Raw genomic sequence first — 24,062 nt, 5'->3', positions numbered from 1 at the left:
TACACCTGATTCAAATTGCCACACTAAAATATGAGCTTGTTTAGCAAAGTTCTTCCTTCCTCTAATTGTTCTTCTGCTTTCTCCGCTCTGCTTCTGTTTCATGAGTGGCGTTGAGGCACACTTACCATTTCCTCTTTATCAGATCTTTCTGTTATTGACATTGTGGGTTTCTCAGTGATGGGATCACCTTCGGGCCCTGAGCCCAGGCCTAGAACTCCTGAAAAGTGTGCAGTGTTTCTGGTCACACTTTTGCTCCTCCCCTTTCCTTTCAATGGTTGCACACTCTCCCTTCCTCTTTGTGTTTGAGACCTGTCTTTGGTTTTTCCTTTCTAGTAAGTGTGAATGTCAGATAACATGCCTATCTCATGGAGTCATAGACTTATGCAGGCCCTTCACCCATGCTATTTCATGCTGACCAACCTAGTCCCATTTGCCTGTGTTTAAAAAGATTATGTTTATTAGTTACATATACATCAAAACATCCAGTGAAATGTGTCAAATCAAATCAATGAGGATTGTTCTGGGCGGCTGATCCGTATCCCTCTGAAACTTTCCAATCCGTGTATCTGTCCAAATCTTTCTCAAACATTGTAACTGTCCCACCTCTGCCACTTCCTCTGGCAACTTGTTCCATACTCAGGAGGGTTGAAACTAGTTTGGCAGGCGGATGGGAACCACAGCACCGGATCAGAAAGTGAAGGGATGGAGAGAAAGGTAGAGGTCAGGTCCAGTAAAAAAAAAGTAATAGATACATCGGATAGATTGAAGTGTGTGTACTTTAATACTAGCAGTATTACGGGTAAAAGTGATGAACAGAACATGGATCAGTACGTGGAACTATGATGTTCTGGCCATTAAGGATTGCGGGTTGCGAGAGGGACAGGAACGAATGCTTAAGGTCCCAGGGTCTTTTGTTGGAAATGAAAGAGAGCGAGGTAAAGTGGGGCGGAGAGCAGCACTACTATTGGGAGCAATAAACAAGTGCACTCTGAGGGAGCATAATAGAAGGGGGACTGCGCGATGGAATTTGTGGAGAGGGCGGGGCCTGTTGCTAGGGGGCGGAGCCTGTGGAAAGGCGGGCCCGGTGGAAAGGCGGGCCCAGTCTTCTGGAACCGGGCGATCCGCTGGGCGGGTCCTGTTGCTAGGGGGCGGGGCCGGGGCCCGTGGAGAGGGCGGGCCTGCTGGAACTGGAAGCCGACTCGAAGGAAGCCGCCTGGGGTTGGGCTTGGGCTCGGGCTCCGCGCCGCTCGGTGGAGGAAACTTGTGATTTGTAGGCGCTGCCTGGTGTGTGACCGGAGGGCGGAGATTGGAGCATGGAGCGGGTGTGCAGCGGGCTGCCCGAGCCCGGGAACCGCTTATGGGTAAGTCGAGAGCCCTGAGGAGAGGGGAGCAGGGTCGGATGTAACCTGATTTATTTCTGAAGCGCTCTACAATAAGAATATTAGAAATATTTCATGATCATTAGGAAACAGGACTCCGAGTAAGCTGTTCGGCCCCTGTTGCCTGATGTACCCCTCAATGTCCAGTCTGCACTTTTACCGCCATTCTCCTACACAGAGTCCATGCACTTGCCTACCTTATCAAAAACCTGCATGCCCAGTTATCGGGCCTCCGCAGCCTCAAGGATCTTCCACTCTGTAAATGAGGAAGTTTCTTCACCCCTCTGTCCTGAATGCCTGCTCTGGCTTGAGGCCATGAACCCTGGTAGTGAGACGAAACCTCATCGTCTTTGCATCCTTTCGAACCCTGTCGGTATTTTGTACCTTTAGTTATCTCTGAATCTTAAACACATGAGCTTATTCTTGAACGAACAGGTAAAAATCGTAATAATTTAAATCATGTAAAATAATTTCCCACTCCGGATCGATAAAATAGTTATTATTAATTACACTTTAGCAACACTATGACCACTTCAGAATGAGGTTTAATATCACTGGCAAATGTGAAATTCGTTGATTTGCTGCTGTAGTCGTGCAATACATAATAAATTAAACTATAAATTGCAATAAGAAATATATATATATATTGAATTAAACAAGTCATGCAAAAAGCGAGGGGCAAATACTGAGTAAGTGTTAATGGATGCATTGTCCATTCAGAAATTTGATGGCAGTTGGGAAGAAGCTGTTCTTGGATCAATGAGTGTGTGTCTTCAGGCTCCTGTACTTCCTCCTTGATGGTAGCAATGCGAAGAGGGCATGTTCTGGGTGGTGCGGGTCCCTAATGATGGATACTGCCATCCTGAGGCATTCCCTTTTGAAGAAGTCCTGCATGCTGGGGTGCCTAGTGCCCATGATGGAGCTGGGTGGTTTTTCCGATCCTGTTCAGCGGCCCCTCCATACCAGATTGTTATGCAACCAGATAGAATGCTCTCCATCGTACTGTACATCTGTAGAAATTTGCGCGGGTCTTTGGTGACAGACCAAATGTCCTTAACTCCTGATGAAATATAGCCGCTGTCTTTGACGACTTCGCACTAAAATGGAACTTTTTGTTTTAACGGTGCTCTTTCTTGTGAAAATTGTGTACAGATGGTTATCTTTCTGAATGCTTGCCTGTGATCCTGTGGCAAGTAAGTTTTTCCTTGCATCGTGCATGAATGTACTTGCGCACATGTAAATAAAGTCGCGATTACCTCAAGATAATCTCCCAACTCTAATCAACCTGGTGAATCCGTCTCTGTTGTGAGTAGAACTTAGAACCGTGCAGCACCCAGGCCCTTCGGCCCACAATGTTGTACAAAACTAGTTAAATTAGTAATCAAGTACCCAACTAAAGTCATCCTTCTGCCTACACAGTATCCCTGTCCTGCACATTAGTGTACTTATTTTAGAGCCTTTTAAATGTCCCTATGGTATTTGCCTCCACCACCACCCCGGGCCATGCATTCCAGGCACACATCACTCTCTATGTAAAAAACAACTTGCTCCTCACATCTTTAAACTTAACCCTTTCACCTCAAATGCATGCCCTCTGGTATTAAGCATTTCAACCCTGAGAAACGGATACTCTGTGTCCACTCTATATATGTCTCACATAATCTTGTAAACCTCTTTTAGATCACCCCGCGGCCTCTGCCGTTCCAAAGAAAACAACGCAAATTTGTCCGATCTCTCATTATAGCATATACTCTCTAATCGAGGCAGCATCCTGATAAACCTTTTCTGACCCCTCTCTAAACCCTCAACATCCTTTTTATAATGGGGCAAACAGACCTGGATGCAATACTCCAAATGCAGCCTAACTAGAATTTTATAAAACAGCAGCATAACTTCCTTAATCTGAAGTGCAATTCCTCAACTAATAAAGGCAAGCGTGATGTATCTCTTCAGCAGCCTGTCAATCTGTGCAGTCACTTTCAAGGAGCTATGGACTTGTACCCAGAGTTTCCCTTGTACATCAGCACTGTGGTAGGTCTTACCATTAACAGTGTACTGTCTCTTTACAACTGATCTCCCAAAGTGCACCACTCACACCTGGTTGGGTTAAACTCCATCTGCTATTTCTCTGCCCATATCTGCAATATCCTTTGCTGTTCTTCTATGCTATCCTCACCGCTGTCAATCTTTGTCTTATTTGCAATCTTACTAACTAGGTCATTTGTATATATCACACAGCAGAAGTCCTAGTATGGGTCCTGTCACAGACCCCCAGCCAGAATAAACCCCATCCACCAGTACTGTCTGTCTTCCATAGGCAAGCCATTTCTGAATCTAAATGGTCAATTCGCCATTGATCCCTTGCATCTTAATCTTCTGGATAAGCCTCCCATGAGGAACCTCGCCTTGATCCATGTAGACAGCATCCACAGTTCTACCTTCATCATCTCCTTGAAAAACTCAATCAAATTAGTAAGATACGACTTACCCTGCCCAAAGCCATGCTGACTATCTCTATTTAGACCATGGTTTTCCAAATGCTCATAAATTCTATCACTGAGAATCCTCGCCAGTAACTTCCCTACCACTAACGTGAGATTCACCAGTGTATAGTTTCCAAAATTATTTCTGTTGCCTTTTTATAGTAGTATAGAGGGCAACCAGACTCTCATACATATTTCCAAGTGCAGTCTCAGCAAGGCCCTGAATAATGGCTGCAAAAATGCATCTACTTTTATGCTGAGTTCTTTGTGCAAAAATGATTGATGTTCTGTTTGCTGCTTTAAGTTTCATGTAAGGTGTATTATTTGTGCATTAGGACACCCAGGTCACTTTGAACACCAATATCTTTTGGTCCTGACGAAGTGTCTCAGCCAAACCATCGGTTCTTCATTCCTCTCCATAGATGCTGCCTGACCCGAGTTCCAGTATTTTGTGTATGTTACTCCGGATTTCTAACACCTGCGAAATCTCTTGTGTTTATCTTTAAGACTCCTGCTGTTTAAAATTATTTTGCTTTGCTTCTCATTCCAAGTGGGTGACTTCAACATAGGAGTAGACTCGATGGGCTGAATGACCTAATTCTGCCCCTAAGTCCATGATATTACTATGGATACTATCCCTTTGCCCATTTACCTAGCCTGTCTGAACCCATAATCACCACTTTCAAAATCTTGGGATGCCGACGATCAGATTTTGTAGATTAATTGACTTCATTGGTTAGTACTTTCTAATGCTATTTTCATTCAGCTCCTCATTGTTCGATCTTTTGTCATAGGACATTGTACAACATAGAGACTTTGACCCATTGCATCTGTGCCAACCTTTTAGCCCATCTTCAGTAATCCCACTTCCTTGCATTGGCACTGAATCTTTCTATGTATGCCACCTTGAACCTGTCAAAATGCCTCTCAAATGTATCTGATTCCACCACCAGCATCTCTGGCAATGCATTCCAGCTGTCAACTGCTCTGTATGTTTTTTTTTAAAAAAAGCTCCTAAAATACCTTTAAATTTCCAACCTCTCGCCTTAAAACTGTGTCCTCTTGTTCTTGGTACCCTTACCATGGAAACAAAGAGATTTTGGCTATCTTCCCTATCAATGTATTTCAAGTAGTAAGCCTTTATCTGTCAGATTCCCCCGTTCGCTCCAGGGAGACCAAGTCTAGCCTTTCTTTTCTCCCTCCATAACACAATTCCTCCAGTCCCAGGCAAGATGCTGGTGAACCTTCTCTGTCCTTTCCCCAGTAAAACCTCCTCCTTCTGGCTATGTAGCAACCAGAACTGCATGCAAAATTCCAGGTGTTGTCTAACCTGTATCGTGTAATCGTCCTCCGCTACATTTTGTGGGTTACTGTGGTAGAAAATATTTGCTTTTCCCTTATTTCTCAATACAGTATAATTTCTGCTCTCTCACTCCACAGGGAATCCCCATTTTCTGCTGCTAATCTTTCATTTCTCTCCCTAATAAATTAGCTTTAATTGTCTGTTTATATTTCTTGTGAGATTACTCTTATTTTCCTTTATCAATGTTTCTTTCCTATGAACACTGAAATTTTGCCAATTCATGCACTTGTTCTTTTAGTCAAATAAACTTTATTCATAATAAAACATTATTTCCAATAATAAAATACTTGAAGTCTTTTAATTCTTTACAGGAAGAATGTGCGGGATTGGGGACATATTGATCAGTACAAGAGGAAAGTGCCAGGGGTGGGGGGGAGTGTAATGGATCAGTACAGGAGGAATGTGCTAGGAATAGGGACAAATTGATCAGTACAGGAGGAATGTGCTAGGAATAGAGACGAATTGATCAGTACAGGAGGAATGTGCTAGGAATAGGGACAAATTGATCAGTACAGGAGGAATGTGCTAGGAATGGGGGTATATGGATTATGTACAGGCAGGCAGAAGGGATTATAATTGTGAGCTGAAAGGCCTGTTCCTAAAATATACAGTTGTATTCTAGAATGTTTGTCCTTTTAGCATTTTGTATCTAAAATAACTTGTAAATTGTTTATAAAATCTTAAAATGTTAGTCACTGCCTGTTTCCTGACTTATCTTTGAAATATAGCTTCCCAATCTACAAGGGCCAACTTGCAGTTCATGTTTTTGTATATCACTTAGGTTCAATTTAAGGATTTCAGACTAAATGAAATCACTTCTGATCATATTATGATCACTTAACTGCAGGATTATTTATTAGATCTAAAGCCATCTGTTTCCTTGACTTTCCTCAAAATATTGATCTCAGAAACCATTCCTTGTTTGTTCCACACTGTCACTGCCTGCTTGATTTGCTCTTGTGAGTTGCTGTTGTAGTTATTATTGCTATACATCTGACTTGCTGTCCTCTGCGATGCTGCCTATTACCATGACTGTTTGGGGCTCTGTGGATAACCTCCCAAGGTTTCCGCCATTTGTTCCTTTGAGCTGCAAACAAACAGATTATATTTAATTTTCTGATCTGTGCTCTGTTCTTTCTGTTGTCTTTTATCACTTGCTTTATTACCACTTATTTTACCCATCACATTTGAAGGTTACATACCTGCGTGAGGTTCCTTGTGCTAAAAGATTTCTTGTTACACAGTCACCAGAATTCACTGCACTGGAGGCCATTTGGGTTCATCACATGCATACATAGAACATGGTTATCAATTCACCCTTCATCCTGCATCGCCCCAAAGGCAAAGGCCTTAGCTCACTTATCCTATCGTCAAGATATGTCCTCTACTTCAGATAGCATCCTGGTAAATCTCCACTTCACCTTCTCTAAAGTTTCCGCATCCTTCTTGTAATGAAGCAACCAGATCTGAATGCAATACTCCAAATGTGGTCTAACCAAAGCAACATTACCTCATGGCTCTTGAGCTCAATCCCCAAACTATTGAAGGCCAACACACTATGTGCCTTCTTAAACAACAGGAATTCTGCAGATGCTGGAAATTCAAGCAACACACATCAAAGTTGCTGGTGAACGCAGCAGGCCAGGCAGCATCTCTAGGAAGAGGTACAATCGATGTTTCAGGCCGAGACCCTTCGTCAGGACTAACTGAAAGAAAAGCTAGTAAGAGATTTGAAAGTGGGAGGGGTAGGGGGAGATCCAAAATGATAGGAGAAGACAGGAGGGGGAGGGATGGAGCCAAGAGCTGGACAGGTGATTGGCAAAAGGGATATGAGAGGATCATGGGACAGGAGGCCCAGGGAGAAAGAAAAGGGGGAGGGGGGGAAAAACCCAGAGGATGGGCAAGGGATATAGTCAGAGGGATAGAGGGAGAAAAAGAGTGAGAGAAAGAATGGGTGTATATAAATCGACTGTACTGCTTCCTAGAGATGCTGCCTGGCCTGCTGCGTTCACCATGTGCCTTCTTAACAACCCGATCAACTTGCACAGTAACTTTGAGGGATCAGAGGACATTGACTCCAAGGTCCCTCTGTTCTTCCACCCTGTTAAGAATCCTGCCATTATGGCTGTACTCTGTCTTCAAGTTTGATCTTCTAAAGAGAATTATTTCCAACTTTTCCTGATTGAATTCCATCTGCCACTTCAAATCAAATCAAGTTTAAATATCATTCAACCATAATAGATACAGAAAACGGGAGGAGAAGATGGCGGCGCGCCTGTATGTGCGCAGCCCTCCGGTGAAAAATGATATCGTATCTGTTAAATAGGAGCCATGGACAATTCTGATTTGATGGAGAATGGACGTGAAAGCACAGAGGAACACCTGGAGAAATTTCTGAAACGCCCGTTCGCTGCTGTCGTTACTGTGTGGTTGGGAATCTTTTGGAAGGTAGGCCTCAAAGTCCCTGGCCTTGCCTCCTCTTGTCGACCGAGAAGGAGGTCGAATCGCTCGGACAGAGATGGCATTCAGTACTCGGTGTCGGAGAGCTGATCAGAGCTCGAAGTTTTCGGATGACTCAGAGTCGGATTGTGGTCGGCATGGCAGGGAGAGTTTTTCTTCCTTCTCCCATCTGCATGAGATGTGGGACATTTGAGAAACTTTGAACTTTACTGTGCTCATGGACTTCTTCATCAAGTTATGGTATTGTTGCACTGTTGGTAACTATATGTTATAATTATGTGGTTTTGTCAGTTTTTTCAGTCTTGGTCTGTCCTGTGTTTTGTGATATCACACTGGAGGAAATAATGTATCATTTCTTAATGCATGCATTACTAAATGACAATAAAAGAGAACTACATGCCTTCATAATCTAAACCGTGTTCCTCTGGGGCCAAGGTGCAAAACAAACAAAATAGCACATTCAAAATGGTGAGCAAAGAAACATATTCATGCAAAAGAAAACATATACAGTTCAATGCCCTGAGCTGCGTGTCCCACAATGGATGGTACAGTCTACCAGCAGTGCGCAAACACACACAATCCAGCCTGTCATTTCACCACTCGACCATGGGATGACAGCACTGATGGGAGAGGCTAATTCCCCACCAATCACCGCCTCCAATATTCCTTACCTGATCTGCAGCAGTAGGCAAGTCCACAGCTTGAGGCCTGGTCCTCGCTACAATCAAGGCTGCACAGCTTCCATGTCACCTGTCGCGCCACCAGACAAAGGGAACAGACCTGCAGCAACTTACATTATCACTGTCCATCAGAGTCTTGTGATTGCAAGGGAAGTGTCCAAAACAATCTCCCATGGTATACTGCATGCTGCCTTCATGCACCAACTCTGATGCCTATGTGTAGCAGGCAGCAACACAGTCTGCAGCCAGGTCAGCCCCTCTGATATCTTGGCCGGTCCCTTCGATTCCTCGGTCAGTCCTGCTACTCCAATCACTGAGCAGTCCACTGATGGAGTAGCCCTGCAGTACCTGAAGTTCTTGGAGCAGAATTGTCCTGTGACCATAAAAAACATATTTAACAAAGAGAAAAGCACCTTTGGTTGGCTCCCGAGAGGCCGCTGCGTTCAAACGCTTCACCTTCTTACCAGAAGATCAGCCCAGCTCTGCATCCTAACAATGTCCTATTGTAACGAACTAAGAAAGAGCGTTGAGGTAAATCTCCAGGTCCCATCTGGTAGCCTCACTGGTTGCTGGACTTGGAGTGCTCGGACGTAATGGTTGGGTCTGGAATATCTCTGCCTGATGATTCAAACAACAGGCTAGTACAATGGTTTCCCACTTCTAAGTTCAAAAGTCTCAAAAGTTCAAAGTAAATATATTATCTATTGTCACCTGAGATTCATTTTCTTGTGAGCATTCTTAATAAATCCAGTAACCATAATAGAGCCAATGAAAGGCTGCACCAACAGGGTGGACAACCAATGTGCAAAAGACAACAGACTGTGCAAACACAAAAGGAAAGAAAAAATAAATAATAATAAATAAGTAAGCAATAAATGTCATGAACATGAAGTGAAGAGTCTTTGAAGTGAGGCCATAGTTTTGGAAACAGTTCAGTAATAGGACGAGTAAAGTTATCCTCTGTGGTTCAAGAACCTGAAGCTTGAACTAACATTTCAGAAACTCAAATTCAGGTCCCACCTGGCAACTGTGGGATTTAAATATGGCTATAGTCAGTCCATAGTAATGACCACAAAATGACTGGATATTGATTTTAAAAATTGGCATTAAAGCCTCCCCCACCCCCCACCCCATGGAAAAAAATCGGCTATCCTTGCCCCCTGTGGTTTATATCGAACTCCAGTGACACCAGTGCAGTTGACATGTAAACACTTTCTGAAGTGGCTTCACAAGCTCAGTTAGGGGTGAGCTTTAATTGCTGGTCTTGCCAGATCAGAAAAAGTGAACAAGTTTTTAAAATATTTCATGAAATGCGGCTTAAGATTAAGGCTTATTTTATTTCTGGCATCCATCTCACAACTGAGGGAGTAAAAATTTTAAGTTGCATCCCTGTCGCAAAGTACAAGCAGTAAGAGTGGAAATGTGGGAGGATATTACTCAAATTCTAAGATTACATACATAATTGTTTTGTATACATGTATGTACAGTCAGATCAATGTGTATTGATAAATCCGATGGCCTGGTGAAAAAAGCTGTCCCGGAGCTAGCAGGTTCTGGTCTTAATGCTGTGGTATCATTTACTAGGTGGTAGCAGCTGAAACAGTTTGTGGTTGGGGTGGCTGGAGTTCCTGATAATCCTTTGGGACCTTTTTCTGCACCTGCTGCAGTAAAGCCCACTGCTCTACTCTCTCTATACCCATGACTGTGTGGTTAGGCATAGCTCAAATACCATCTATAAATTTGCTGATGGTACAACCATTGTTGGTAGAATCTCAGATGGTGATGAGAGGGTGTACAGGAGGGAGATATGCCAACTAGTGGAGTGGTGTTGCAGCAATGACCTTGCACTCAACGTCAGTAAGATGAAAGAGCTGATTATGGACTTCAAGATGGGTAAGACGAAGGAACACATACCAATCCTCATAGAGGGATCAGAAGTGGAGAAAGTGAGCAGTTTCAAGTTTCTGGGTATCAAGATCTCTGAAGATCTAAACTGGTCCCAGCATATCAATGCAGCTATAAAGAAGGCAAGACAGCAACTATATTTCATTAGGAGTTTGAAGAGATTTGGTATGTCAACAGAAACACTCAAAAACTTCTATAGGTGTACCGTGGAGAGCATTCTGACAGGCTGAATCACTGTTTGGTATGGGGGGCTACTGCACAGGATCAAAAGAAGCTGCAGAAAGTCATAAATTTAGTCGGCTCTATCTTGGGTACTAGCTTACAAAGTATCCAGGACATCTTTAAGCAGTGGTATCTCAGAAAGGCAGTGTCCATTATTAAGGACCTCCAGCACCCAGGGCATGTCCTTCTCTCACTGTTACCATCAGGTAGGAGGTACAGAAACCTGAAGGCACACACTCAGCAATTCAGGAACAGTTTCTTCCCCTCCGCCGTACAATTTCTAAATGGACACTTCCTCACTTTTTAAGTATATATTATTTCTGTTTTTGCATAATTTTTAATCTATTCAATATATGTATACTCTGATTTTTTTTGATTGATTTTCTTCTTTATTGAACTGCTGCTGCCAAGTTAACAAATTTCACCGCACATGACGGTGATAATAAACCTGATTCTGATTCTGAAAATGTCCTGAATAGAGTGAGATTCACAGTCACAGATGTGAACTGAGCTGAGCTGTCTGCACCGCTCTCTGCAGTGCTCTGCGGATTGAGGGCTTGAGGACAAAGCTGTGAGTGTGCATCCATCCAAAACACAAGAGATTCTGCAGATGCTGGAAATTCAGAGTAACACACACAAAGTGCCAGAGGAACTCAGCAGGTCAGGCAGCGTCTGTGGAAAGGAACAAACGGTCAACAGCCTGACGAGAGGTCTTAGCCCGAAATGTCAACTGTTTATTCCTTTCAATAGATGCTGCCTGACTTGCTGAGATCCTCCAGAATTTTGTGCGTGTTACTCTGTTCTTCCCTCCAACACGTGATTGTGATGTGCCTTCTGCTCTCTGGACCTGGGACCTGGGCTCCAAGTTGCAGTGTCAGCAGTGGAGCAATTGGGCAATGCCTCTGTGTGTCTGGCCAGCAAACTGAAAACTTCTGCCTTGCTCATTGGGTCATTTTTCTCCCTTCAAACCACTTACAGACTTGTCTATTTGTATTTTCTTCTCTGATCTGCAACACGATGCAGTGGTCTTGTTTTATAGCAAATGAAATTCTGACTTTGGGAAGACCTGGGCTGCTGCAGACGTTTTCCTCTCCCCAGGCTTGGGGTGTGAGCGCGTTCCTCAAGCATAGGACTAACATCCACTACCAGCTGCTGGCAGTCCGTTACCTCTGACCTTTGTCTTCAGTGAACACAGTTTGCATCCTAAATCCACTTCAAGCCTTTGAATTGGAGTTTGAATTGTTAGGTAAATAAAGATATTGGAGTTTAGTCTCAGTGCCAGTGAGATAGGCAGGAAGTCTGTGTGCTGAGAGGTTATCTATCCCATGACACATCGGGTGCCACTGAGTGAGGGAGTTCTCTGCTGTTTATCCCTCATACCACTGCCCTCCAGATCTGGGGTCCGTCTGTGAAATCCAGATCAAAATCAAGTTTATTGTCACTGACATAGTGTACAGTGTTGCTTTGCAGCAGTGTATGTGCAATACACAAACATTATTATACATTACAATAAGACTTATATAAAGTGTGAAAAAGAGGAAATTAGGTTGTGCTTACAGGTTCAGGCCTGTTCAGAAATCATAGCAGAGAGGAAGAAGTTATTCCAGAAACAATGTCATGGATCTTCAAGGGGCCTTAATGGTAGTAATGAGAAATGGGTGTCCCAGACGAAGAGGGTCCTTCATGATCGGTGCTGCCTTTTTGAGGCATCGTCTTTTGAAGATGTTCTGGATGCTGGGGAGGCTGGTGTCCATGATAGAGCTGGCTGAGTGTACAACCCTCTGTAGCTTTTTCTGATCCTGTGCAGTAGCCCCTCCATACAAGACAGTGATTCAGCCAGTGTGAATACTCTCCACACTGCTAATTAAATATCTTGCTCAGTGGAGTGTGGGTAAAGGAACTGTAACTGTATCTATCATTCTGGGAGATAAAACAGTTCATTCTCCAAAACTAATTTCTACCCATATGGCCTCACTGGACGATTCCCCCAAGAATGTCTTCTCTAAGTACTGCTGTTACATTCTTTCTTATCAAAAAGGCTGCACCCCTTTACTGCCCAGAACAGAAGGTGCAGCATCTCTCCAACCCATGAGTAAGAGCCATCGTGAAAGGATTCCTGCGATCATTTTGTGTCTGAACGGTGATAATCTGATTGTTCAATTACCTCTCCGGCCTTTTGTAGTGTATAAAAGAAAGGCAATTAGAAAAACGAATGGGCCATCAGACTCCTCATATCTGCTCCATTCAGTAGGATTGTAGCTGAATCTTTACCTCAGTCACTTTTCTACACTGGTTCTTGTTTCCCTTATCAAATAAACCTTGATCTGTCCTGACTACGCTCAGAGACCCGGTCTCCACTGCCCCCTAGGGCAGAGTCTCAAAGCTTCAGCGCTGTCCGGGTGATGAAATCAATTCCTATCTTCATTCTGATTCCTCTTTTGACCTGCGACCTTTGGGTTTAGACACATGGACTGGGCATGCTCATCCCTCCTGCCCAACGTCGTTCAGAATTTTGTCTGCTTCCCAAAGGCATTATGGTGTGCAGATGTTTGGTTCGCAGCCTCCAGACACAAAGGTGAGAGCATTCAAATTTCATCTGCTAAACCTCGTTGTGATTTTACACCATCAACCTGACTTGCCTGTGTTGCAAAATACCTTCCCTACCCACCACCCTGGCTTCCACTGTCAGGACCCACAGATAATAATCAACGTCCTATTGTTTACCCGATAGTTCTGCCTTAGTTGTGGTTTCAAGCCCCACTCTGATGACTCACAGTTGCACACTGGAGAAGTATGCTGGAACTGCTGTCCTGTCATTTTGATTGGACGGTATGGTAACGTAATGCTGTTACAGCTCTTGCAACACAAATTCAATTCTGCTGTCTGTAAAGAGTTTGTACATTCACGTGACCACGTGAATTTCCTTAGTTTCCTCCTACATTCCAAAGACATACGGTTAGGGTCAGGTCTAGTAAGTTGTGGCCGCACCGGAAACATAGTGATACATGTGGGTTGCCCCCATCTGCAGACAATGTTGTTGAGACGCAATCAATACAATTCACTCTGTTTCAACATACATGTGACAAATAAAGCTCATCTTTACTCTTTTAATTTTTAAACCAAGGCCTCAGGAAGACATAAAACATGGCATTATTTTGAAGAATGACACGGAATTATCAAGGTGATCTAGTCCTCTGAGCTGGAAGGGATGATCTGATCCATGCTGGCAGCAGGTTCCTTGGGCCAACAAGTCCATGCTGACCTAGTTGTCTCCTTGAGGTAGTCCCATTTCTCCACTCTTGGCCTATATCTCTTGAAACTTTTATTATCTACATACTTGTCGAAATGTCTTTTAAATGTTATAATTGTACCCGGCTCCTTTCTTATCCCACCACTCTCTTCCCTCTTTTTTAAAAGTTGCCCCTCAGATCCCATCTAAATCGTTCCCTCTTTCCTTCATCTGTGCCCTCTAGTTTTAGACTCTCCTACCATGGGAAAAAATCTGTGATCATTTACATTATACACGGCCCTCATGATTTTACCTCGGCCTCCTACGCTCCCAGGAAAATGAATCCCAGCCTATCCAGTCACTGCTCCTAGCAGAAGCCCTCCAGTCCTGGTAATGCCCTTATACATCTTTTCTGCACTCATACAAGCTTAATGATGTGCTTCCCACGCCCATCTTGCTAATGTTTTAGTCAAGTTTTTACTTGCTGAGTTTCCTCATTTTGCTGTTGTTGCCTGGTATTTTCTGTTTTGTTGTGCTCTGGGTTGTTCTGCCAAGCGTGGAGGGCTTCCTATGTTGGTGCTGGATTGTGTGGTGACATTTGCGGTCTCCCCCCAGCATTTCATTGTATATGTTGGTTGTTAACACAAATGATGCATTTCACTGTTTGTTTCCATGTACACACGATAAATAAATCTGAATCTGTAGATTCACATTTATTTATAGGTGATGAACTTAGAGCATGGATCGGTACATGGAACTATGAACTTGAGGCCATTTCAGAGACTTGGTTGAGAGGGGGACAGGAATGGATGCGTAATGTCCCAGGGTTTCAATGTTTTAGAAAAGGTAGAGAGGTAAAGAGGGAAGGGAGAGTTGCACTGCTAATCAAGGACAATATCACAGAGCTGCACTCAGAGGGGACATAATGGTGGGGGTGGGGTGGGGAAGTGTTCTCCACTCACTTTATGTCACTCTGGTGGTTCTGTAGTACAATCCCATCAATAGCCACTAGGACATTGAGGAACAGATATTAAGGCAGATTAAGGAAAGATGCAAAAATACAGGACAGGTATGTTTCTGTCAGAAGGAAGGACAAGAATGGCAAGGATGTTGAGGGAGGAGATGAATTTAATCAAGGACGAAAAGGAAAAGTACGTAAAGCTTAGGAAGCCAGAATCAAACAGAGCCCTTGAGGGCTATAAAGAAGCCAGAAAAGAATGCAAGAAGAAAATAGGAAAGCCAGAAGGGGTCATGGAAAGCCCTTGGCAAGTAGGATTAAAGAGAATCCCATGATATTCATACATCAGGAGCAATAAGATAACTAAGGAAAAGGTGAGACCACTCAAGGATAAAGGGGGAAACATTTGCTTGAGCATAGAACATAGAACAGAACAACACATAACCAGGCCATTTGGCTCACAATGTTGTGCCGAACCAACTAAAAAGCAAATCAAAATTACCCAAACACTAGTCCCTCCGACCTATACCAAGTCCATATCCCTCCATCTTCCTTACAACCACGTGCCTATCCAAATGTCTCTTAAAAGCCTCTAATGTATTTGCCTCTACCACCACACCAGGCAGCATTCCTGGCATCCATGACTCTCTGAGTAAAAAAAACTTGGACCTTCACATCCCCTTTGAATCTAACTCCTCTCACTTTCAATGCAGGCCCTCTGGTATCAGACTTGGATGCAAAGGACATGGACGACGTTTTTAATGAGTACTTAGATCATTATTTACCAAGGAGTAGTAGTTGAAGGGTAAGGAGATCAGTGCTGAGAGTATAAATATATTAGAGTATTTCAGAGTGAAGGAAAAGGTAGTGATGGGTCTCTTAAAGAACATTAAGGTGGATAAGTCCCCAGGGCCTGATGGGATATACCCCAGGTCATTTAGGGATGTAAGTGAAGAAATTGATGGAGCCTTGACCAATATCTTTGTGTCCTCTCTAACCATAGGTGAGATTCCAGAGGACTGCTGAGAGCTAATGTTGTTCCATTATTCTAGGAGGGAACAGGGAATAATCCTGGAAACTATAGACCAGTGAGTCTCACATCAGTGGTAGGGAAGTTACTGGAGTGAATTCATAGGGATAGGATTTATGAGCATTTGGAAAACCAGGGAGAGACAGCATGTCTTTGTCCGGACTTACTAATGACTGAGTTTTTTGACGAGGTGACGGGGATGATTGATGAAGGTAGGGCTGTGGATGGGTCTACATGGATTTTAGTAAGGTGTTGGGCAAGGTCCCTCATGGGAGCCTCATGAGGGAGATTAAGATGCATAGGATCAATGGTGAATTGGCCGTTTGGATTCTATTGGCTTGTCCATAGAAGACAGGGTGGTGGTCAAAGGTTTTATTCTAGCTGGAGGTCGTGATTAGTGGTGTCCGCAGGGATGTGTACTAGTTTGTGATGTAAATAAATGACCTGGATGAAAACATAGATGGGTGGGTTAGGAAGTTTGTAGATGATATGAAGATTGATATTCTTGTGGATAGTGTTGATGACTGGCAAAGTATACAGTGGATTATAGATGTGTTGCAGATGGGAGGAGAAATGGCAGATGGAGTTTAACTGGCCAAGTATGAAGAGTTGCACCTTGGTAAGTCAAATATAAAGAGACAGCACACTGTTAAGGGCAAGATCCTTAAGTGTTGGTGAGTAGAGGGACCTTGGGGTCTAAGTTTATATCACCCTGAAAGTGGTTACATGGTTGATAGGGTAGTTAAGAAGGCATATAGCATTCTTGCCTTTATTAGTTGAGGCATTGAGTTTAAAAAGTCAGAAAGTTATGTTGCAGCTTTATAAAACTCTAGTTAGCTCTCTTCTGGAGTCTTGCTTACAGTTCTGGTCACCCCATCACAGGAAGATTGTCGAGGCTTTGGAGAGGGCACAGAAGAGAATTACCAGGATGTTGCCCGTATTAGAGGGCATGAGAGATTGGACAAACTTGAAGCGGCAGAGGCTGAGGAGAGATCTGATAAAGGATTGTGAGAGGCGTGAGAGAGTTATAGGAGTATGAGTGGGTTAAAATGTCTAAAGCCAGAGGACATGCATTTAAGGAAAGAACAGGTAATTTCAAAGGAGGTGCAAGGAACAAATTTTTTACACAGAGAGTGGTGGGTGCCTGGAAAGTGCTGATTGGGGTGGTGGTAGAGGCAGTACATTAGGGACTTTTAAGGGATGTTTAGATAGGAAAGTGGAAGGATATGGACATTGTGGAGACATAAGAAATTAATACAGTTGGTCATTTGATGACTCATTTATTTGCTTTGGCATAACATTGTGGGCTGAAGGGCCTGTTCCTGTGTTGTAGTGTTCTACGTTCTATAGCCGTGGCAGTGGCTTTGTTCTTTAATTTTTAAAAATATATTTCAGTGGATGTAAATCATTTTTGGTCTGGAGCAGTGAGAAATGTATAGAAATTCCAATTTTGTTATGCAGGTTAAACTTGATTGTTGTCTCTCCATCAATTCTGCCTTTGTTGCTGCAGCATTTTCTGTTTTTATGAACTGGTGTGTTGAATTTCTCTTTGGGGTATGGTTACTGTGAGAGGCAGTTGTGTAGGTGCTTTGATGAGCCATTGCATCTTACTTCAAGCATGTAATTCTCCAACAAAGGAAACCGTTCCATTATACATAGGATTAGTATTTGATCCAGATGCAACATTTGGTGGTTTAGAAAATTCAAATGACATGTTTGTACCTGGCTGTTGGCTCTCATCCCAGTGCTGCGGATCAGGGCTGGTATGACTTGTTGATTTAAATACGTGGTCATCCATTTAAGGCAAAATTGTTGAAATTAATTTCTTTGAGGGCTGTGGGTCTTTGGGACTCATTGTGATGCTATCACTGCGTCAGCTATAAGACTGGGTTCAAGTCCTGCTGCTGTCTGTAAGAAATTCTCCCCACGGCCACTTGTTTTCCTCTTGGGCTCTAGTCTCCTCTCACATCACAGAGATGTTTGGGTTAGGGTTGGTTAGTTCAGGGAATGCTATATTTGTGCTGGGAGCATGCTGGCTCTTGTGGGCTACTCCCAGCATGTCCTTGCTGATTTGATTTGATGCAAATATTACATTTCACTATAATACACAAAATGTTGGAGGAACTTAGCAGGTCAGGCAGCATATACTGCATGGAAAGGAACAAGCAGCCAACATTTTAGGCCAAAGCCTTTCATGTCCCAAAACATCGACTGTTTATTCCATTCCATAGATGCTGTCTGATCTTCTGTGTTCTTTGAGAATTTTGTGTGTGTTACTCTGGTTTTCCAGCAGCTGTAGAATCCCTTGTGTTTATGATGCTTTTCACTGTATGTTTCGATGTATATGTGGCACCTAAAGCTAATCTGGTATTTTGAAAGCAGTATTTGAAGACTTTTAAGACGGTTGGACAAATATTTGATAAGCAAGGGACGATAGATTTTCATGGATACCTGGGAAATGCACACTTGTAGTTTCAGATGGTCAGCCATGACCATAAAACCATACACCATAAGAGATGAGAGCCGAATTAGGCCTTCTAGCCCATCAAATCTGCTCTGCCGTTTCATCATAGCTGATCCATTTTTCCTCTCAACCCCATTATCCTGCCATAAGCTTTCACGCCCCAATTAATCAGGAATTTATCAACATCCGTCTTAAATGCACCCACTAACCTGTCATCCACAGCCACCCATGGCAAGAAATTCCACAGATTCACCAATTCATCTCCCTCTAACTAAAAAACATTCTCCTCATTTCCATTATAAATGGATGTCTTTTTATTCTGAGGTTGTGCACTCTGGTCTGAGACTCCCCCACAATAGGAAACATCCTTTCCACGTCAACTCTATCTAGACCTTCCAACATTTTATAAGTTCCAATGAGATCCACCCTCAGTCTTCTAAAATCCAGCAAGTACAGGGCCAGAGCCATCAAACGTTCCTCATACAATAACCATTTCATTCCCAGAATCATTCTCATGAACCTTCTCTGAACTCTTTCCAAAGTCAGCACATGTGGACGAACAACACAGGCTACCACTGTCTATGTCCCCTGCTTGTCCTACACCTGCCAAAACACACCTCCACATACCTACTGCTTTCATCTCAATCTTCACGCCCCCCAGCCCCACTTCCCACCAACTCCCCAGTCTTCACAAACTCACCTTCACTTCTGAGCAGGTGAGAAGTGCTCTGGTGAACTCAGACACTGCAAGGCATTGGGACTGGAGGACCAGATGGTGTGAACCCCAGGGGCCTGAAGGATTGTGCTGAGCAGTTGTGTGGAATTCTGCAGTGCATTTTAAATCTGAGTCTCAGCCTGGAAAGGGTCCCGACTATGCAAAACATCATGTGTTGTCCCAGTACCTAAGAAGGGCCAACCAAAAGTCTTGAATGACTACCGTCCAGTGGCCCTGACCTCACACATCATGAAGACCCGAGCAAGGCTGGTCCTGGCTCACCTCTGACCCCTGGTTTGATCAGCTCTCGATCCCCTGCAGCTTACCTACCAGGAGCACATGGGAGTTGACAAAGCTGTCATCTACCAGCTGAACAGAGCCTACTCCTATTTGGGTAAGCAGGGCAGCACTGTGAGGATTATGTATTTTGATTTCTCAAGTGCCTTTAATAGCATACAGTCTTCATTGCTGGGGGAAAAGCTCCATTCAGTGCATTCAGTACATTCACTGTATCCTGGATAATGGGCTCCCCGACTGGCAGACCACAGTTTGTGCGGCTTCAGACCTGTGTGTCAAACATAGATATAAGCAGCACTGCGTCCCCATAGGGGACTGTATTGGCTCTCTTCCTGTATACTTCAGACTTTAGATACATCATTGAGTCATGTCATCTGCTAAAATTCTCTGATGACTCAGCAATAGTCAAGTGTATAAAGGGAGGACGGGAGGATGAATACAGGGCCTAGGTGGAGGACTTTGTCAAATGGTGCAAGCTGAATCATCTGCAGCTCAACATCAGTACGACCAAGGAGATGGTGAGAGACTTTAGGATGACTAAGCCTGCACTGCTCCCTGTTACTGTTGATGGTGAGGACCTACACGTACCAGGGGTGCATCTGGATGACAGACTTGAGTGGAGCACCAACACAGAGGCTGGGCACAAGGGGGGCCAGAGTCGCCTCTACTTCCTGAGACTGAGGTCCTTTGGAGTTTGCAGGCCTCTCCTTCACATTTCCACCAGTCTGTTGTTGCCAGTACAAACTTCTATGCGGTGTGTGCTGGTGCAATGACATCAACGTGGGTGATGCCAACAGGTTCAATAAACTGATTAGAAAGCCTGACTCTGTTATAAGAATCAAAATGGACACACTCGAGGCTGTCGTAGAACAAAGGACCCTACGGAAAATTCTGGCAGTTGTGAACAATATTTCTCACCCTCTGCATGCCACAACTGCACTGCACCAAGGAGCGATATGAGGTCATTATTACCCTCAGCCATTAGGCTCTATAATAAGTCAACCTATAGCCGGGGAAGTGATGACTCTCTCCTGTTAGACTGTTAGAGGTAACTTATTTTTTATTCTTTCTTACATCTCTTCTAATATTTGTATGTCAGTGTACGTGTAATGCTACTGTGACACTGTAATTTCCTTTGGAATCCATAAAGTATCTATCTAACTATCTATCTATCTATAAGAGGCCTAAAACTGCTCACAATTCTCCGAATGATGCTTTACCAGTGCCTTATAAAGCCTCAACATTACATCCTTGCTTTTATATTCTTGTCCTTTCAAAATAAATGTTAACATTGCATTTGCCTTCCTCACCACTGACTCGACCTGTAAATTAACCTTTAGAGAATCCTGTGCGAGGGCTCACAAATCCCCTTGCACCTTGAATTTTTGAATTTTCTGTCCGTTTAGAAAACAGTCTATGATTTTGTTCTTTCTATCAAAATGCATGACCAAACACTTCCCTCCACTGTATTTCATTGGCTACTTCTTTGCCCATTCTCCTCATCTATCAACATGCTGAAGATACACTGCTTCCTCAACACTGCCTGCCCCACTACATATCTTCATACCGTTTGCAAACTCATCCACAGAGCTATCAATTCCATCATTTGAATCATTGACATATAGTGTAAAAAGAAGTGGTCCCAACATGAACCTCTGTGGAACACCACTAGTCACTGCTGCCAACCAGAAAAGGCACCCTTTATTCCCACTCTTTTACTCTTGCCAATCAGCCAATGCTATATCAATTCTAGTATCTTTCCCATAATATCTTGTTAAGCAGCCTCATGTGTGGCACCATGTCAAAGGTCTTCTGAAAATCCAAGTACAGAACATCCAACGATTTTCTTTTGCCTAACCTGCTTGTTATTTTCTCAAAGAATTCCAACAAGTTTGTCAGACATGATTTCCCCTTAAGGAAACCATGCTAACTTTGGCCATTGTTGTCATGTGCCTCCAAGCACCTTGAAACCTCATCCTCAATAATCAAGTCCAACATCTTCCTAACCACTGAGATCAGGATAACTAGCCTATATTTTCCTATCTTCTGCTTCCCTCCTTCTTGAAGAATGGAACGACATTTACTATTTTCCAGTCCTCTGGAATCAGGCTAGAATCAATTGACTCTTGAAAGATCACTACTAATGCCTCCACAATCTTCAGCCACCTCTTTCAGAACACTGGGGTGTAGTTCACCTGGTGCAGGTGACTTATCTATCTTCAGCTTCCCAAGCTCCTTCTCTCTAGTGATAGCAACTGCACTCATTTCTGTCCCCCATTTCAGCACGTAGGCAGGTTATGAGAATGAGCAAAGAAGGGAAAAGGGAATACAGTGTAGGGAAGTGTATGGTCATGCACTTTAATATTCTCCCTGACGCCCTTGAACTTCTGACATACTGCTAGTGTTTTCCACAGTGAATGTGAATGCAAAATTCTTATTTAGTTCTTCTGCTATTTCCTTGTCCCCTAATACTACCTCCAGCATCACTTTCTAGCAGTCCGATATCTACTCTTACCTCTCTATTACATCTTTTGGTATCCTCTTTGATATTATTGGCTAGTGTACCTTCATATTTCATTTTTTCCCTCGTTATGGCTTTTTTAGTTGCCACGACTTTATTGAAATTTGGAACAGGCTTGAGTTTCTGCTCTGGGTTTTCTCTGCATTTTGCAGAGTTAGGTCATGCTGTTCAGTTGTGGTGTAACTCTTGGTGATTTTGTTGATTAAAAAGCATTCAAACTCAACCGGTTTTTCACTTGCGATAAAATGCAGCTGGTTGAAAAGGTTTTTCATAGCAATCAACTGATTATCTCAAGCAAGATTGTGTTTTGCTATTTCTAACTGTTTGTTTCTATATTTGCTATCAACAACGCTCTGAGAACAGCCACCCTCTTCACCAGGCCACGTTGTTGTCCATTACAGAGGCAGTAGTGAACTGTCCGCTCCTTTCAGCCATGTCTCGTCTCTTTTTCCAGAGTGGTGGGTTTAACTTTGAACCCACCCCTTCTTACCTAATGTTGATGGGTGTACTGTGGTGGTAGCTTCACCAACAAGTGGTCTCTGCCCCTGCTTTGAACCTTTGCTGAATTCAAGAAGGCATGTGGACGGCTGGTTACCAGCACAGACACAAGGCAGTGGAATCCCAGAGTGGCCCCGCTGAGGAGAGGGAGTTAGATCTATTGGGCCTGTGCTGGCTCTTTGATAAAATTAGTGAAGTAATACTACTTCTGTAACTCTAGACAGGTTTTATTTTCAACCTTTCCTACCTGATTCTAATACGTTCAGTGATGTTTTTGTGGTCTCTTCTGCACTGGTGAGACTGCAGATTGGATGAAAGTTCATCTGACCACCTACACTCTGTCCCCTATGGTTGTCAAGAGCTCTTGGTTGCTTGGCAATTCAGCCCCCTCCCATTCCCATGCTGACCTGTCTGCTTTCTCCACTGCCACAGAGAGGCCAAGCACCAGCTAGAGAAACAGCAACTCATACACCACTTGGGTGTCCGACAAACCAATGTGTTGAACATTCAGTTTTCTAATTTCTGGTAATACACTCCCCCTGTGTTTCTTTTCCAATCTCTCCCTGTTCTCTCACTGCTCACCCCACTCACCCCCATGTTCTGGATCTGATACCCTCTCCTACCTGGTTCTGGTTACCCATCACCCACACGTATGTTGTGTGTTTTCCCTTTGCTCTTCCCATCCAATTCCCCCCTACCCCTTCATTAGTCCTACTTATTCACCTTCGAGTCTGTCTCTCCCTTATTCCATTTTCTCCCTCTTGTAAGAGCGGACTCCCTCACCTCCAACCCTCTGACTCTCAATACAGGAGCTCCTCAGGGCTACGTACTGGGTCCCCTTCTTTAATCCCTGTATACCCATGACTGTATCGCCACCCACAGCTCCAATCTGTTAATTAAGTTTGCTGATGACACTACATTGATTGGCATTATAGAAACATAGAAAACCTACAGTGCAATACAGGCCCTTCGGCCTACAAAACTGTGCCGAACGTGTCCTTACCTTAGAAATTACCGAGGCTTACCCATAGCCCTCTATTTTTCTAAGCTCCATGTACCTATCCAGGAGTCTCTTAAAAGACCCTATCATATCCATCTCCTTCACCGCCACCGCCGGCAGCCCATTCCACACAATCACCACTCTCTGTGTAAAAAAACTTACCCCTGACATCTCCTCTGTACCTACTTCCAAGCACCTTAAAACTACGCCCTCTCATGCTAGCCATTTCAGCCCTGGGAAAATGCCTCTGACTATCCAAACGATCAATGCCTCTCATCATCTTGTACACCTCTATCAGGTCACCTCTCATCCTCCGTCGCTCCAAGGAGAAAAGGCCGAGTTCACTCAACCTATTCTCATAAGGCATGATCCCCAATTCAGGCAACATCCTTGTAAATCTCCTCTGCGCCCTTTCTATAGTTTCCACATCCTTCCTGTAGTGAGGCAACCAGAACTGAGCACAGTACTCCAAGTGGGGTCTGATTAGGGTCCTATATAGCTGTAACATTACCTCTCAGCTCTTAAACTCAATCCCACAATTGATGAAGGCCAATACACCGTATGCCTTCTTAACCACAGAGTTAACTTGCGCAGCAGCTTTAAGTGTCCTATGGACTTGGACCCCAAGATCCCTCTGATCCTCCATACTGTCAAGAGCCTTACCATTAATGCTATATTCTGCCATTATACATGTATTTGACCTACCGAAATGAACCAGCTCACACTTATCTGGGTTGAACTCCATCTGCCACTTCTCAGACCAGTCTTGCATCCTATCGATGTCCTGCTGTAACCTCTGACAGCCCTCCATACTATCCACAACACCCCTAACCTTTGTGTCATCAGCAAATTTACTAA

General features: G+C 43.6%; 1 protein-coding gene across 4 annotated transcripts in view; it reads left to right on the top strand.

The window, feature by feature from the left end:
- The first annotated feature begins 1,161 nt into the window (after positions 1-1,161).
- abcc3 (ATP-binding cassette, sub-family C (CFTR/MRP), member 3) overlaps positions 1,162-24,062 on the top strand; it is a 202,939-nt gene continuing 180,038 nt past the window's right edge. For 3 of the 4 annotated variants that reach the window (XM_063030694.1, XM_063030695.1, XM_063030693.1), the window contains exon 1: positions 1,164-1,361. In XM_063030694.1, the coding sequence (XP_062886764.1) occupies positions 1,314-1,361 (48 nt within the window). In that variant the 5' untranslated portion in view covers positions 1,164-1,313. Of the gene's footprint in view, positions 1,362-24,062 lie in introns of all 4 variants that reach the window. The other variant, XR_010015794.1, reaches the window with a different exon arrangement.

The sequence above is a fragment of the Mobula hypostoma genome, chromosome 22, assembly GCF_963921235.1.
Source record: "Mobula hypostoma chromosome 22, sMobHyp1.1, whole genome shotgun sequence".
Taxonomy (NCBI): Eukaryota; Metazoa; Chordata; class Chondrichthyes; order Myliobatiformes; family Myliobatidae; genus Mobula; species Mobula hypostoma.
Note: the sequence above shows the minus strand (reverse complement) of the source record. Positions and strands in the feature narration are given on the sequence as shown.